The sequence below is a fragment of the Symphalangus syndactylus genome, chromosome 8 (genome assembly GCF_028878055.3).
Source record: "Symphalangus syndactylus isolate Jambi chromosome 8, NHGRI_mSymSyn1-v2.1_pri, whole genome shotgun sequence".
NCBI lineage: Eukaryota > Metazoa > Chordata > Mammalia > Primates > Hylobatidae > Symphalangus > Symphalangus syndactylus.
Genome location: NC_072430.2, coordinates 116,166,807 through 116,184,685, shown reverse-complemented (window position 1 = coordinate 116,184,685; position 17,879 = coordinate 116,166,807). Strand labels below are relative to the sequence as shown.

At 34.5% G+C, this 17,879-nt stretch overlaps 1 protein-coding gene across 4 annotated transcripts in view; it reads left to right on the top strand.

Moving 5' to 3' along the window:
* ERBB4 (erb-b2 receptor tyrosine kinase 4) overlaps positions 1–17,879 on the top strand; it is a 1,169,745-nt gene that overhangs the window by 901,801 nt on the left and 250,065 nt on the right. For all 4 annotated transcript variants that reach the window (XM_055290486.2, XM_055290484.2, XM_055290487.2 and 1 more), the window contains 2 exons: positions 10,898–11,030; positions 17,413–17,535. In XM_055290486.2, the coding sequence (XP_055146461.1) occupies positions 10,898–11,030; positions 17,413–17,535 (256 nt within the window). The remainder of the gene's footprint in view (positions 1–10,897; positions 11,031–17,412; positions 17,536–17,879) is intronic.

Below are 17,879 nucleotides of genomic sequence, written 5' to 3'. Positions count from 1 at the left end.
ACTTATTAGCACTTACAGCTTTGCATCTGGAACATAAGGTTGCTTCTATAAAAATTACCAAATTATAAAAGAATATGAAGGGGCCTCTTTTGGAGTATCTATGTTTAATTGTCTATTTCAATTAAAGAATTTTCTTTAAGCTTTAATATTTAATGTCAAACTTTAAATTATCCAAATGGGGGATGGCATTAAGGCACAAGAATTAGCAATGAGATCCATGTAGCCTTACTAAGGCATCTGGCTCTAGCATGTGTTACCCAAGGCAAATAGCACTATGAGCAGGTTTTTTAAATGTATTAAATATTTTTAAGTTTTGTTCCTCCTGCAATTGATAATCTCAAAAGGTCAGTAAGAAGATAAGAACAAAAACAGATTGGAACAGTAGAATTTATCTTAATGAGATAAGTGAAACCGCATAAAATGACATAGTCTATCAGCAAAACAAAAGGGACAGGAGGAGGAAGTAGAAAAGAAATAAAGCCCCTTGAGCCACATTTTTCTTCCTTTTCATTTTGAATGTTCCTAGAGAATAAAGTATTAGAAAAGCTTAAAGGGAATGGAATGGGATGGAATGTTGTCTATGACTCGCTTTAATTAAAAATGTGAAGCTATTAATAAAATCAACAGATGTATGGATCTTGAAATTAAAAGAATAACAAATATATACAGAAATTGTAAAAGTTGAATGAAATGATACAGATTTTGGATACCCTTTAGCACTTCAAATCCATAGATCGAAAAGAATTAAAAACTCCCCTCTAATTGTCTCTCTCCTGATTTCTGCACGTCCCTACAAGGCATCATCGGCCTTATTATATTCCCATAGGCATGGGGGTCTAGTCATTTTTGATGCCTGCTTTTTCTCTCTTCACTGTTGAGTTTATACTTTTTTATCAATTTTGCTGCTGTTAGTACATTTTCTCACCATATCTCCTTTTAAACTTTCCTAATCTGTCTTTCACCATTACTCATGAGGACTCTTAAAACAGTCAGCTAAACTAATTTTCTTGCATATCTTTTCTTTTCCTGCTTATCTGTTACAACTTTCTAACAGAATAATTTTCCTAATATACCCTTATAATTATATTTTAATGGAAAAAGGATTTAGAGAAAATCATACGGAGAGTCTAGGCTTGACTATCCAGTTAGAATGCTTCTGACCTTGGACAAATTGTATAACCTACTTCAGATTCACCATACATCAATAATCAATTATATTGGAAGAATTATTTGACATAACACATGTAAAATATCTAGTAAAAGGAGCTTTGTTCATTAATCCTGCAAGAAATGTCCAGTGACTCTAGATAGATGTCCAAAAATCCTGGTATTTTTCCCACAACTGTATTCACTTCTTAAAGTCTTTTCCCATCTCACTTCATCCAAATCTTCAATATGCTGCAAAGCCACTAACTCCCTAATGAACACTTTCTCCTCAGCAGGAAAAAAGGCTACCAGCAGGCCAATGTAGGTAGAAAATACATCATCTGGGCTGGGCGCGGTGGCTCACGCTTGTAATCCTAGCACTTTGGGAGGCCGAGGCGGGCGGATCACGAGGTCAGGAGATCAAGACCACGGTGAAACCCCGTCTCTACTAAAAATACAAAAAATTAGCCGGGCGTGGTGGCGGGCGCCTGTAGTCCTAGCTACTTGGAGAGGCTGAGGCAGGAGAATGGCGTGAACCTGGGAGGCGGAGCTTGCAGTGAGCCGAGATTGCGCCACTGCACTCCAGCCTGGGCGACAGCGAGACTCCCTCTCAAAAAAAAAAAAAAAAAGAAAATACATCATCTGAATAAAGAGTAGTGATACTTCCCAAGAAAGACACTTCCTTAATCCCTCTTTGTTAGCATTTTATTTTTTAAAAAAATCTTCTTTCGGTCTAAAACAAGGATTGGGTAATCTAAAGTATAGTTAAAAAAAAATCAAAAATGCTTTATATACAGAATTGACTATCAAGGAAACAAACAAACAAACCCGGCTATTACTTTAAAAATGTTTTCAAGGCCAGACTTGGTGGCTCACAGCTGTAATCCCAGCACTTTGGAAGGCCGAGGCAGGCAGATCACCTGAGGTCAGGAGTTCGAGACCAGCCTGGCCAACATGGTGAAACCCTGTCTCTACTAAAAATACAAAAATTAGCTGGGCGTGGTGGGGAGCGCCTGTAATCTCAGCTATTCAGGAGGCTGAGGCAGGAGAGTTGCTTGAACTCGGGAGGTGGAGGTTGCAGTGAGCCAAGATGGCGCCACTGTACTCCTGCCTGGGGAAGACAGTAAGACTCCTTTTCAAAAAAAAAAGTTTGCAAACCCTCTGAAAATGGGATTGCTCTATATCTGTCTTATGTAGTTGTGCACAATAAGCATGACACAAATGTGTATGCTTAATGCTTCGATAGATAAAGGTAGGTGCAATTTATACATAGAATATATTCTCTGTTAGCAACTAATTATCTGAAATTATAGTGCATAGAATGAATGGAGATTTTAAGGCGAAGAAAACTTTTAAAATATGGGAACAAGAATGGTGCCAGCCATGATTTATCCCTCTCCCACTTTTCTTCACAGAGTAGTGTTTATGTAATACTTTCTGCTCTATTATGAAACTTAAATTCCTTAGCATGCTGAACAATTTTGGTACATAATGTAATTGAAGTTGTAAGAACTGAATCCTCGGTCTTTAAATCTTTTGCTCTATTGCTTCATATTACCTTGTCCATATAATGAATAAGTAATAGGACATAGTGATACTTAATGGTTAATTTGTTTTGTAATTAAATATTTACAATATTCTGTTTGTGTCACTAAACATATCCTCGTATATGTTCTATCTAGATAATAGTATATAAACAATAATAAAGTTACTATATTAGTATAGTATATAGATATATGATATTGTATAATAGGTATAAACTGTGGAAAAATTAATAAAAGCACCAAAACTTCGTCTTACCTCTTAAAAACCCTGTTAAAAGGAAAGTTCTTCCTGGCGTAATTCTTTTTCAACACTTTAGTTGTAGAAAATCCTGGGTGTAGAAATTCCTAGATAGAATATATATATTCTGAGGATGGTGTCCTTAACATGAGAATGTTTGCCAGAAAGTCAAGTGTATAAGTTTATGTACTTCCCCAAAATTTGATAAAACAAACAAAAGCCCATAGATATGTGTAAATGTTGCCTGTAAAGAGAAGGAAGGTTTGCTCTGAAACTACATGAAATTTTTTCTCAGAAGCTGATCTAGACATAAAAGAATCAGATTATATTTACATATTCATTTAATGGCAGTATCTCTACTGAAGTACTTTTGCAACACTGTTATTGAATGAAATGTTGCATTCACATATTGAAAAAAAGATTGATTTTAACACATAAAAGCGAGTCACAAAACATTCAAATTTGCTTAGGAAGTGGGACAGTACGTTCTGGTTCATTTGCTTCAGCACTTACAGTTTTGGTCATATTTGAAATGTAATAGAGGAATCCTGAGCCTTAATCAAAGGACAGAGACCTATTGTAATACCCCAGGTCTCATCAAACAAAAACTGTAAGATCACTTTCATTTGCTCAAAAAGAAAAGATGTGTCATGTTTATAAAGCAGGTTGAATTCTGGGTCAGAATAAGCACTACTTGCAGGAGAAAAAGAACTCCCTTAATGCGTTCTCCTTGCCCTAGGCAGTAACCCTTAAAATGTCTTCTGGGGAATTTCAATGTTTCCTGGTGTTTCAAGGTCTCTTGTTTCAAATCTGAACTGTTTTGGGGAAGGCTGAACAGAGTAGCAGTACAATAGGTACTGTCACTGTAATAATATAGACTGCTTGCCTTTCCCTTTCTTAAAGGAAATCCCGTATAAGTTAAAAAAAAGAAAAACAACCTTTTAACTGTTTTCTCACTTTGAAAACAAAATGAAGCTAAAAGAAGAATGTCACTTATAAACTTCACACCCAAGGATATAAAGGATTTAATAAAAGTAAATCACAATGAATATAGCAATACAGATAAAATGATAGTCCGAAGAGAAGTAAAATATTAAGATATAACTAAATATAAAAGTTCTATGAAAACCCTTAAATAAATTTATGTGCATTTTGTATTCTCTACTATCAAGCATAGATATTGAAGCAAAACCTGAATAGTGATATTTGTGTAAATATATCATCTTTAGAAAGAGAAAAAATGTAATAGGTGAAAGTTTAATGGACTTGAGACTCCAATACATAAAATGTTAGCATTACTATTTCTGTTTGACGTTATCCAGGCATCTTTTCTATTTTCTTGTATTTAATATGGAGTTTATAAGATATGTGTTACATAGTTATTGTGAAACTATACAATGTATGTAAAAATTAAATTCTGATTATAAAATATACAAGTATTTGAAATTATTAGAATGGAAAGTTCACATTCAGTCGAGCTAAATGATTTAAATTTAAAGATAGTATCTAGGATCAAAAAAGCCTTTGGTTTACCTCTATGAAAGGGAATGATTTCTAAGAACATCTGACATTCTCATTTTTATTAGATTATTTCCCATTGAAAATAAGTACATTGCTGGTGACACCCTGTGTGCTATAAAACCTTTGAGTATCTGATGGCTGTCAAATCTTGTGTTTCTCTTATGGAAACAGACCTTTTGCTATGTTTAAATTATACACATAATTAAGAAAATATTGAAAATGTTATTGTTTTCAAAGTTATATTCCTTGTCTCAGTTGGTAATTGTGAATGAATTATAAGAATTTGATTTTAATAGAGAGTCAATAGGTTTTTGATCAACTACATTCTTCTTACAGCAAGAACAATTTACAAAACAGAATATACCCCTGAGTATACATTTGTCCTCTGTGTCATGATAGACTCATGCTTTCGTCTGTAGCCACTGTAAGATTTTCAGAAGAAAGTTAGGATATAGGATGATGGCCAATGTTACCTAATTATATTTTTAAAATGAAATATAACTTTATAGAGAATTATAACATTTGACCCTAGTTTATGAAATATCCATTTAAGTTACATATACATTCATAAAATGCAAAAACTTGCTGAAAATAAAACTAAGACACTTTCAGGTGAATGTGTATATATGCACACACCTACACATACTCATGGGTTTTATAGCACAACAGAGTATCATTAGCAATGCACTTATTTTTGATGGGAAATAATCTACTAAAAATGAAAATGTCAGATTTCATAGAAATTATTCCCTTTCACAGAGGTAAACTGAAGGTTTTTTGATCCTATATACACATACACACATACCCCAACATACACATTTTAATATAGAGATATAGATAAATACTTATTAACTCAGGTATCCTAAATTCCTTTAGATTGGGCTAAATGTAGATAAACATTTGATTTATTGCTCACATAGAGGCACTTTGGAGAGTAAAAGTGGCATTATTGATTATTAGACTGGCATAAACTAAGACTGTCCTGGCCAAAATGGGATGAATAATTCCTAAACTTCAAGGTATTTGATTTAATGATAATACTAGAAATGATCTTGAAGCAAATTCATCAGATATCATGAATGTAAACATGACTATATAATTTCCTTCTACGTTTATTTTTTGTACTAGCTTAGGTAAAGAATGTATTTGTGTATATTTAAGCTATTTGATAGAGGCAGTAAACTCACAATTGGTTAGAAGTAGACATATGATTAAAACTTAGATTTGCCTGGCTCCAAAGCATCTTTCTGCTGCAATAAGGAAAAGTCATACAGAATCTGAAAGATTAACACAAAGTAGTAATGTTGGAGATACTATTTTACCATGTTTTGCAATTTGCAAAGTTTATTTTACAAAAAAAAAAAAAGTCCCTGTTAAATTTATCGACTAGCCTGTCTTTGTTTGTTTTTCCCTCTTATATACATTTTAAAAAAGATACACACACGCATTTTCAGTTTCACATTTAGTGCCCATAGATAAGCAGTGAAGCAGGTCTACGTCTGATGCAACAAATCCTGAAGACCTTTCTTCAAATTATTTAGTTTAACCTAAAAGCTTCTAAAAGTGAAAGTCTTTGATTCATAGTCAGTACTATGAATTGCAAGTATACCATCAGTGTTTTATAGGACTACAGGTTGTTTTATCTTTAGTTGAAAATTATTCTGTATTCAAAAAAGTAAAGAAAATACACATATATTCAAAATTTAATAAACCTTTTATTTGGTGAAGAACTTACCTTACCTTTAAAAAAAGGTAGAATCATAGAATTAACATTTATTGCAATATTCATCAAAATACCAGTTTCACCAATTAAGCAAATACCATTGTTCCTTTTTAAAAGATAGTCGGTCCTTATAACATTAAATAGAAAGAGTATAACAAAATAGTTTTTTTTAAACATTTGAGTTTTAATCATAAATTATATTGACTTTATTACATTTTGTTTGTGTTTTGCTATCTGAAAAGAAACTGATCAATGGAAGAAAATATCTGGATTTTTTTTAATTTTATTATTATTATACTTTAAGTTTTAGGGTACATGTGCACAATGTGCAGGTTTGTTACATATGTATACATGTGCCATGTTGGTGTGCTGCACACATTAACTCATCATTTAGCATTAGGTATATCTCCTAATGCTATCCTTAAAAATAAGGTTTCATGTCTCCTCTCACATTTTATATTCTGCATGAGAGAAATAGCATGGTTCAAATATAGTAATGAATAATAAGAATATATATATTTTAGATGAGTAATATAGCTTGGAAAGATGCTGCTCTTTTATAAAATAATTGCACTCAAGTCAGTAGAATTTAATCCATTTCATTGTCTCTGAATTTCTAAATGAAATTATGAAAACCAAATCATATGTTTTTAAATAAATTAGCAAAGTTCGTTTGTGATTCGGAATCCCTGTGAAATTAGTTTCTTCAGTAGCGGGAGGGTATCAGTTTCATAATACTATTTCCAAGTCACAGAATAAGGTAAACTATCAATTGATCACATCCTTTTAGTCTAAGCTTGGACTTGATCTTAGAAATTTATACTTTAGGGAGTCTCAGCCATTTTTAATGGACAGCCAAAAGACGACAAAAAATCACAATGCTCCTGTTAAAGATAAGGAATCAGAGTATTCTAGATCCCTTAGTATTTGAACCTTGTGATCTCATAGTGTCAACTGAGCCTCTTATCGCTTCCACTGATTCACATACAAGATTCGCATTCAAGGCCTGGAGTGGTGGCTCATGCCTATAATCCCAGCACTTTTGGAGGCCAAGGCGGGCAGCTCGCATGAGGTCAGGAGACCAGACTGGCCAACATGGTGAAACCCCATCTCTACTAAAATTACAAAAATTAGTTGGGCTTGGTGGCAGTCGCCTGTAATCCCAGCTACTCGAGAAGCTGAGGCAGGAGAATCACTGGAACCTGGGAGGTGGAGGTTGCCGTGAGCTGAGATCACACCACTGCACTCCAGCCTGGGTGACCAAGACTCCATCTAAAAAATAAAAATAAAATAAATCACATTCAAGCTCAGAAACAGGTTGGTTGGTAATAGCCATTATCATCATTAGACCAAGGAGAGATGCACAGCCATTTAAAGAAGAAACTTAGGTTGCTATTTCCTCTTTACCCAAAGGGTCCTCATAAAAGGAGCTAAGCATAAACTCTCAGGAAAACAAACAAACAAAAAAAAAGATATCTATCCTATACTTACAAATATCTAGGAATCTTAAAAATACAGAGGAGTAGGAAATGTGAAAATAGTATTAACTTTTCAGATTATCTTGGTTTTATGGTACCTAATGTTAACTGTAAGAAACATAATAGTAATTAAATGTCTCAGACATATCAAACTATGATGAGTAGAAAATATACACAAAAGTACTTAGATTGTAAAAGTGGACAGGGAATAACAAAATGAAATCTTAATTGAATAAAAGCCGGTAAACATTCAAGAAAAAGAGAACAAGGCCATTATTACAAAGCTAAACTTTTAGACAATGATTTTTTTTCTGCATTTTTCTTGAATTTAATAAACTTTTATTTCAAAAGGAATATAAATGGATTATAAAAAAATTAGAAAATACAAATTAGTAAAAATAAGAGCACTGTATTCACACTACCCAGAGACAACTACTATTTAGTATATTATTTTATATTATTCCAGATCTATGTGTCTGAGGATATATTTGTGGACATATATGAATATATATTTTTTCATATTGAAGTTCTACTGTTTGGAAACCGAATCTTTTCATTTTATGGTGCACGTCTTTCTGTTGCAGCAAATTATCTTCTCATCTACTATATAATTTATATTCAGATCTCTCAACTTTTCCAAAAAGACTCTATAACTGGTTTGTCCAAACTAGGATCTAATGCAGGATTACATTTTATATCCAGTTGCTATGTCTATTAAGTCTTCTTAAGCTACATCAGCACCTTTTTCATGACACTCACTTAATAAAAAGAACCTTCAAGTTGTCTTAGGGAATATTCCCTCCTCTTGATTTTACTGGTTGCTTGCTTGTGGTTAACGATTTATGCTTCAGAAGTAAATTCTGTGGGAATAGGAAGAATTTGGCCTCTTAAAATGTTCAATAAAACACTTATATATGATTTTTAAGTACAGAAATTGTAGTTCTTTATTCCTTCAGGTTGTTTGTACCTCTACCGTTCCTGCAGAGTGGTAAGAAAACAGTAAAGAAATTCAAGTAAACCAAAAGTATTGCTGTGAGAAAATACTGAAAGGAAATTCTAACTATAAAAACAGAAATTACTGTCTTGAGTTTTTGAATGTCTTATTTTGATTACCATTACTTGCCTGTATAGTAATTATATGGCAATCGATCTCCACCAAAATAAGATAAAAGAGAGGTATTATTTTCTTCTCCTGGAAGTTTGTTCTTAAAAAATAACAACAACAAGCAAACAAAGAAACAAACAACAAAATAGAGCATTTTCTTTTCATATACAGTGACATTGACGTTTACATATATTTACATAAATCTATATACCACCTATTATTTCGCAAAATAAATAAGCAGAGAAAAGTTAGAGTTTGGTCTGAATCTACAATTAACGAAATGTTGGACACTAGTCTCAATTATACATAAATATTTTGCGATAAAAAAATTGGACTGAGAAAAAAATATAACCCTTTCAATAACAGTGACTTTTCAGGGATATGTTAAGCATTTGAGCTAAAAATTACACCTTTGGTTGAAACATAAAATATTTCCTGAAATACATGTTTAACTTGCATGCTCAAAAATATGATCTTACACAAACAAAAACATATCACAATGATGAATTTTTGTCCATACGATAGTTTAATTTTCTCAGCAGAGATTTTTATATCTTTAGAAAATCCCATTTAGAAAAATCTAGCTGAATTATAGCAACATTTCAGTATACTATAGTACTTTGAGCTGTCAGGAAATGACCTTTAGGATGAACTACCTTTTTAGATTTTTCTGCAGTTTTATATGACAATATAGCAATCATAATCTTTAAAAGACATGATTTCATTTGTAGAAGAAGTTACGCAGACTTTTTTTTATGAGCTTTTTAAAATTTCAAGATTTTATTGAGGATCATCCACCATTAGTATTTCTGATCTATCTCTGAGCAGAAGTTTATTTAGCAAAAGAAAGTATTTTTTAAGAAAATGTAGTATAAGTTCATTTAAAGATATAAATATAAGATATAAAATGCTTTATTATGGAAAGCATGAGCATGCAGGAAGTTCTTTTTTAGTTTTGATATCCATTGTGGCTTCATGGTCAAATATTTTTCAGGTAACACCTGTGTGTTTCACTCAAGATTATTTCCTATGGTATACAAAATTCATATTATTAAGAACTCTGACCACGGAAACCTCAGAGATACTGCTGTACTCTAGAACAAGTTAAAAATCACAACTACTACTGTTTAAGCAAGGAAAAAATTATCTAAGAGGTGATCAGTTTCAAAGTTATATCTTTGCCAACAATACATTACAAAAACATTTTAAGAATGAAGATTTCCAATCAATCTCTTCTTAATCCCTTTTTGGTACTGTACTTTTTATGTAATGCTTCATGTGCAAACCTCTTTTATGGGTATGTGATGCTTAGACACACTATTGATTCTAATATTCTTGTCGTTATTCTGAAAACATGTCTGAACCAATTCTTTATCCTTCTCCTGACTTTTTCCTACCAGAATTGCCCTAATCAGTTTCAAATAGCACTTTTGGCAATAATAACTCTCTTATTGGTACCCTTGTACTCCAGAGGTGTGGGGTTTCTATGTCTTCAGACCACTCATTTTTGCATTAGAGCAGTGCTTCCTAACTGGGAGTGATGTTGACAGATCTTTGGGAATGTCTGCAGACATTGTCATGACTAGAGGATGGGGGTGCTACTAGCATCTCATGGATGGAAGCCAGGAATGCTACTAAACATCCTAAAATGCACAGGACACTTTGTGACAACAAACCAGTGTTCAGCCTCAAATGTCAATAGTGCCACTGTTGTGAAAGCCTGCTTCAGAGAAAATACTGAAAATAAAATTACAAACAACAACAATATTATTACAATGTATTTCCTGTTTATTCATATATAATAGTAAAATATTAAATGCGCCAACACCAATGTTTTGGCATAAGGTTTTCATACTGCTAGCAAGTTTTACATTTTTTTCATCAAATGGCATGTTGTGACTGTTCATCCTCAAAGATTAGTTGTATATGCATGGTTTATTATTTGTAAAACACACAAAAACAACCATAGTCTTTACCATGAGAAAGGTTTTGGTAGAGCAAAACCTAATGCACTTTTTTATTTGCATCTCATCTAAATGACTGGATTTGTGAAATGTGGATAATGTCTTATACAACTGCTCTTTTCTCTTCCTCTGTCTTCTCTCTCTTCATACTTTTTTTTTTTCTCATTCTGGTTGTCAGAACTCCCCTGATTGCAGCTGGAGTAATTGGTGGGCTCTTCATTCTGGTCATTGTGGGTCTGACATTTGCTGTTTATGTTAGAAGGAAGAGCATCAAAAAGAAAAGAGCGTTGAGAAGATTCTTGGAAACAGAGGTGAGGTATTTATTTCTCCTCTTCATGTGTTTGGGGATTTTCATCAGGTTTAGAAGGTTCAGATAAAGTTCAGTTATTTAATCCAAGTAAAATTCTGTTCAATGTCCTAATTAAGTTTTTTATTTTATAGTCCGTTAAACAAAGCTTGTGAAAAATCAGATTATATCCATAAAAATAGTCAAGGCTTCAAGGGGGTAGATGGGAGTGGTCAAGAAAATTATTGTATTGGGGAAAGTATCTGTATTTTGTTTGTGTGGTTGGGAGGATCCCATTAGCAAGCGCTAGATAGGGGATATGTCAATAGCAGCAGATCTAGAAAATATCTGCATTGAAAATATCTCATTCTGTAGGTTGCCTGTTCACGCTGATGGTAGTTTCTTTTGCTGTGCAGAAGCTCTTTAGTTTAGTTAGATCCCATTTGTCAATTTTGGCTTTTGTTGCCATTGCTTTTGGTGTTTTAGACACGAAGTCCTTGCCCATGCCTATGTCCTGAATGGTATTGCCTAGGTTTTCTTCTAGAGTTTTTATGGTTTTAGGTCTAACATGTAAGTCTTTAATCCATCTTGAATTAATTTTTGTATAAGGTGTAAGGAAGTGATCCAGTTTCAGCTTTCTACATATGGCTAGCCAGTTTTCCCAGCACCATTTATTAAATAGGGAATCGTTTCCCCATTTCTTGTTTTTGTCAGGTTTGTCAAAGATCAGATAGTTGTAGATATGCGGCATTATTTCTGAGGGCTCTGTTCTGTTCCATTGGTCTATATCTCTGTTTTGGTACCAGTATCATGCTGTTTTGGTTACTGTAGCCTTGTAGCATAGTTTGAAGTCAGGTAGCGTGATGCCTCCAGCTTTGTTCTTTTGGCTTAGGATTGACTTGGCAATGCAGGCTCTTTTTTGTTTCCATATGAACTTTAAAGTAGTTTTTTCCAATTCTGTGAAGAAAGTCATTGGTAGCTTGATGGGGATGGCATTGAATCTATATACCTTGGGCAGTATGGCCATTTTCAAAATATTGATTCTTCCTACCCATGAGCATGGAATGTTCTTCCATTTGTTTGTATCCTCTTTTATTTCACTGAGCAGTGGTTTGTAGTTCTCCTTGAAGAGGTCCTTCACATCCCTTGTAAGTTGGATTCCTAGGTATTTTATTCTCTTTGAAGCAATTGTGAATGGGAGTTCACTCATGATTTGGCTCTCTGGTTGTCTGTTATTGGTGTATAAGAATGCTTATGATTTTTGCACATTGATTTTGTATCCTGAGACTTTGCTGAATTTGCCTATCAGCTTAAGGAGATTTTGGGCTGAGACGGTGGGGTTTTCTAGATATACAATCATGTCATCTGCAAACAGGGACAAAATTTTTGCAACCTACTCATCTGACAAAGGGCTAATATCCAGAATCTACAATGAACTCAAACAAATTTACAAGAAAAAAACAAACAACTCCATCAAAAAGTGGGCAAAGGATATGAACAGACACTTCTCAAAAGAAGACATTTATGCAGCCAAAAGACACTTGAAAAAATGCTCATCATCACTGGCCATCAGAGAAATGCAAATCAAAACCACAATGAGATAGCATCTCACATCAGTTAGAATGGCGATCATTAAAAAGTCAGGAAACAACAGGTGCTAGAGAGGATGTGGAGAAATAGGAACACTTTTACACTGTTGGTGGGACTGTAAACTAGTTCAACCATTGTGGAAGTCAGTGTGGCGATTCCTCAGGGATCTAGAACTAGAAATACCATTTGACCCAGCCATCCCATTACTGGGTATATACCCAAAGGATTATAAATCATGCTGCTATAAAGACACATGCACATGTATGTTTATTGTGGCACTATTCACAATAGCAAAGACTTGGAACCAACCCAAATGTCCAACAATGATAGACTAGATTAAGAAAATGTGGCACATACACACCATGGAATACTATGGAGCCATAAAAAAGGATGAGTTCATGTCTTTTGTAGGGACGTGGATGAAGCTGGAAACCATCATTCTCAGCAAACTATGGCAAGGACAAAAAAACAAACACCACATGTTCTCACTCATCGGTGGGAACTGAACAATGAGAACACATGGACAAAGGAAGGGGAATATCACATACTGGGGCCTGTTGTGGGGTGGAGGAGGGGGGAGGGATAGCATTAGGAGATATACCTAATATTAAATGACGAGTTAATGGGTGCAGCACACCAACATGGCACATGTATACATATGTAACTAACCTGCACGTTGTGCACATGTACCCTAAAACTTAAAGTATAATAAAAAAAAAAAGAAAATATCTCAGTGGCAGATCTAGAAAAATGTTAGAAAGAGAGAGAATCTTTGTTTCAAAACAAAACTAATAGACAAGGAATGCATGTTTTAATTAGGATCATCAAATTAGTATTCAACGATCTCATTATACCAGCAGTGAAAGACTAAGCTTACAGGATAAAGCTTAGTGTTGTAATCACACAGACCTTACAACACAATTTATGGGATGCATTTAATATTATGCATGGTGGTTATTATGAGTATGTAAATTACTCATAAATGATTATAATGTCTTTTATATTGCTACACGGAGTTCTCTAGCGTAAAAGCAGATAGTTTTCATGGTACAGGATACAGGGAAAAAACAATTACAGAAGACTATGCATTACCAGACCCTTCTCAACTTCCATCCTACCTTTCTCCTGATACACACATTTGTGCCTATCTAAACAATTCAGAGCAATTCTGTTCTGAGATAAGCTTATCCAACGTTTGTTGTTTTTCTCATTGTCAGTCTGACAATTTGACTTTTCCTTTGAATACTGACAGGAATGGGAGGAATGGGAATTTTAATTCATTCACACATTTTGCATACTGATAATGAATTATATTTTAGCTCTTTTTACCCAGAAATCAAATCTAGATAGAAGTATCCTGTGAAAGTATCTGGAAACTGCCTTACAGCTGCTTCTAGGAAAACACTTTCTAAGGATTAAAGTTATCTGCAATTGGAATGAGCTGTCTCATGAATAGACATGTTTAAGCAAAATAAAGGAAGTCAATTACATACATGGGAAAACCTAATAGTGATTCCTACTTTAGCTGGAAGCTTATGGAAGAGCAATTTGATTACTTTCAATCTTGCACATGTGAATGAAAGTTTGGACACAACACATGTGCTTTGTGCTATGCATGTTTGCAATTTAGCTAGGATGCTGGAGGCAGAGAGAATTCTTCCTCATGGCCAGCTTGAGGCAGTTGGTGAGAGAATTCTGGGAAGTGAAGTATTGTAAACTAGAGTTAGAAAGGAATTGAAAGATTGGAATAGCAGTGTACATTTATTTAGGTGACTGCATAATGGAAGAGAAATTCAGTTAACCACACACAGGGAAGGCTCATTGCCATGAAAAGAGTTGTGTTGCTTTATCTTGGTTTGTTTTTATAATGCAGTGCTTTATAAGAATGTCCTTCAAACCGTCATTTCCTTACTAAATAAACACACACTTACTGGTTTTTTGTGTTTTTTTTCGTTTGAGACGGAGTCTCGCTCTGTCGCCCAGGCTGGAGTGTGGTGGCGCGATCTTAGCTCACTGCAAGCTCCGCCTCCTGGGTTCACGCCATTCTCCTGTCTCAGCCTCCCGAGTAGCTGGGACTACAGGCGCCTGCCACCATGTCCGGCTAACTTTTTTGTATTTTTAGTAGAGACAGGGTTTCACAGTGTTAGGCAGGATGGTCTGGATCTCCCGACCTCGTGATCCCCCCGCCTCGGCCTCCCAAAGTGCTGGGATTACAGGCGTGAGCCACCGCTTTCGGCCCACTTACTGATTTTATAAGCAGCTTCTGTTTTAATAGAAAGTCATTCTTTAAGACTAAATTATTTTACATTTGGTGGTTAGATAATCATAGAATCCCTATCTTTTTCTTAGTAAAGGAAAATAATTATGATTTTCTACCATCATCTAAATAAAGGGGGAATTTTTAAGAATCTTTAAATACTGAAGCTAGAAATCTGCCTCAGAAGTGAACATTTGTTGAATCTCGATAAATTGTTTGCATACACTTAAAGTTGGTACGCGTTCCTCAAATCATTTTGCTCCAGATTGTCTTTTTTATGTTATATGCATAAAACTAGAAAACATATTTTTTCCACACATGCTTACTGAGAGGCACTGTAAGCTTGATGCTTTGGTAGATGGTGTGATTTGAAAATGTATTAATGAGACATGATCTCATCCCTTGAAGAGTAACAGATTTAGTGCTTACAATATGCCAGGCAACGTTCTAGAATTTTCCACATATGTTATCTCATTTCATCCTTTCTCAAGTTTCTAAGGTAATTATTGCTATACCTACTTCACAAATAAGAAATGAAGGTCTAGGAAGGGCAAATTGCTTCCTGTGAGTGGCAACACTGTCATATAAACCTCCAAATTTAAACCCGTGTGTCTGTAAAATATATTAAATGATACAGAAACATGTTTTTGTGAAATATATTAAATGATACCCAAGAAAATTAAGACTAAAAATCTCAGGTAGAACTGTGAAGTTTTCAAAATATGAAATTATTGCATGGTATATGCCAAGGCATATACACAATGTATATTTTAAGTATATCTTGCCCAAAATGCTGAAGCCTTCCCCCAGTATTGTGTGTGATTTTATGTGACTTTTGTATATGATTTTTAAAAATGATTCGTAAGTTATTCATTATACATATAGCATATGTATCAAAGTCTACCCAACAATTCCTGTATGGTTGAGTTGCCTTCAAATGAAGGGAACTCAGTTTAGCAATGATTTTGAAATTTGACAAATAAGTTAGTGATTCTTTCTGAGATTTTTAAAATGTGACTTGAATGCAGTTCTGTGTTATCAAATTTATATTTATATAACTTAAATTTGAAAATGAAATTGAAGATGAGTTGTCAAACTCACAATTAAAGAAGAGTTTGAAGGTAACCTAAGTTTATTGGCAATTTTTTATTACATTCTTCCTAAAATTCTTGCTATAGCTACACTTACCTTCAATTAAGAATCTTCCATTAATTAAGTAGGCCATTATTTTCACAGAAGCATGGTAATTCATACCCAAGTTGCAGGGCCACAGTGCACTTAGCTTTGTAAATAGATATTTTGAAATACTGTGGTGGGTTCAAGACAATTTGAGCAGTAGTAGCCTTTGATTATTATGCTGGAAAAAAAAAAGAGACTATTTGTAAAGTTTAGTTCCTTAATTTAACTTTCAAAAGACAAAGAAACTCCTATTTCTTGCATTTGCCTTTTTACTCATACATAGATAAAAACCTAAAATTTTAACATAGGATACAGGCTTTTTGGTACCCAGAGCCTCTCTTAGACATACATTTTTTTTCTCACGTATGCCAGTAATTGGCACGCATGCACATACTTGCCCCCTTCTCATTCATTCCCCCTAACTGAATCACGTCGCGATGATGACGTCTAAAACTATCAGCCTAATTTTACTACTTTGGCCACACCCAGCCTACCCCATGATTAGGTAGGTTTCCCACCCTACTCTCACCTTTCTGACCTGTCCCACTCCCTGTTGTATTCTGCTATACTTCTTCCTCCTTCTCCCTCTTGCTGTGCCCAAGCTGCTTTTCACACTGGCCCTCCCAATGCCAACCTATTTTCATTATCTCAAGACTTAGACATCTCAAGACTTGATTTTAAAGTGTACGTTCTTTAGGAAGGCAAAACTAGTGAGCCTCACTCCCCAATAGTTGTTTGATTCCTTGCCTTTCGTAACATTCACTTATGATCCAGAATCAAATCATAGAATTTTAGAACTATTGATCTAACAGGTACACTTGGGCCTTGGTACTTAAAATGTGTTCGAGGATCACCATGGTACCTAGACATCCCTTAGAGTTCTATGCAAATGCAAACATTTCAGGCCTACTCCAGAGCTGCTGAACCAGGACCTATGTTTAACAAGAACTTGAGGTAATTCAGATGTGCCTTGAAGTTTTAACAGCACTGTCCTAGGGTTTTGGCATTGTGCTTTTTTTTCCCCTCTCCTCTGACATATTTGTCCTGGCTTCCCAGGTATATTTTAAGCTCTAAGAAGGCAGCATTCCCTTTCTTTATTGCATCAAATCTCGTAGCCTAGTATGCCTCAAAGTAGGCACACATTTGTTACTTGTGTTTGCCCTGACAAAGAGCAGGAGAAGAGAAAGGACAAGGTCTGAAAGAATGCATAAATGTGTTAGTGAATGGTGAGTGGTCATATTACAAAGGTATTGGTTGTCAAGGCAAACCATGTTTGTGTGTTTTTGCTTTATGAGAAAGAGAATCAAAGAGAAAGAGAGAGAGAGAGAGGACTGACTGACTATTGGATTGAAACTATAACCTTCTTCTTTCTGCTTTGCAGTTGGTGGAACCTTTAACTCCCAGTGGCACAGCACCCAATCAAGCTCAACTTCGTATTTTGAAAGAAACTGAGCTGAAGAGGGTAAAAGTCCTTGGCTCAGGTGCTTTTGGAACGGTTTATAAAGTAAGTAAAAAACAACGCATATCGTTAGTTAAGTTTCATTTTAGACATTTAGAAAATAATAGCCATGGAGTTATTACTTTAGACAACCTAATTTTCTTAAAATATTCAGAAAGGAAGACTTTTATAATGTTGAGAAGTTGCTGCACAAGTGAATTCATTAATTTTTATTGAATGAACTGGGATGGATACAGTCTTGAGAGAAAAGCAAGAAAATCTGATACAAAGCCAAGTATAGTTTTTTTAAATACCTTTCTGAGCCCCTTATGTCATATTCCTTTTGGCAAATTTCTATTTTTATCCAACTATCAAGCCCCAACCCATTTTCCATTACCCCTACACAGTGC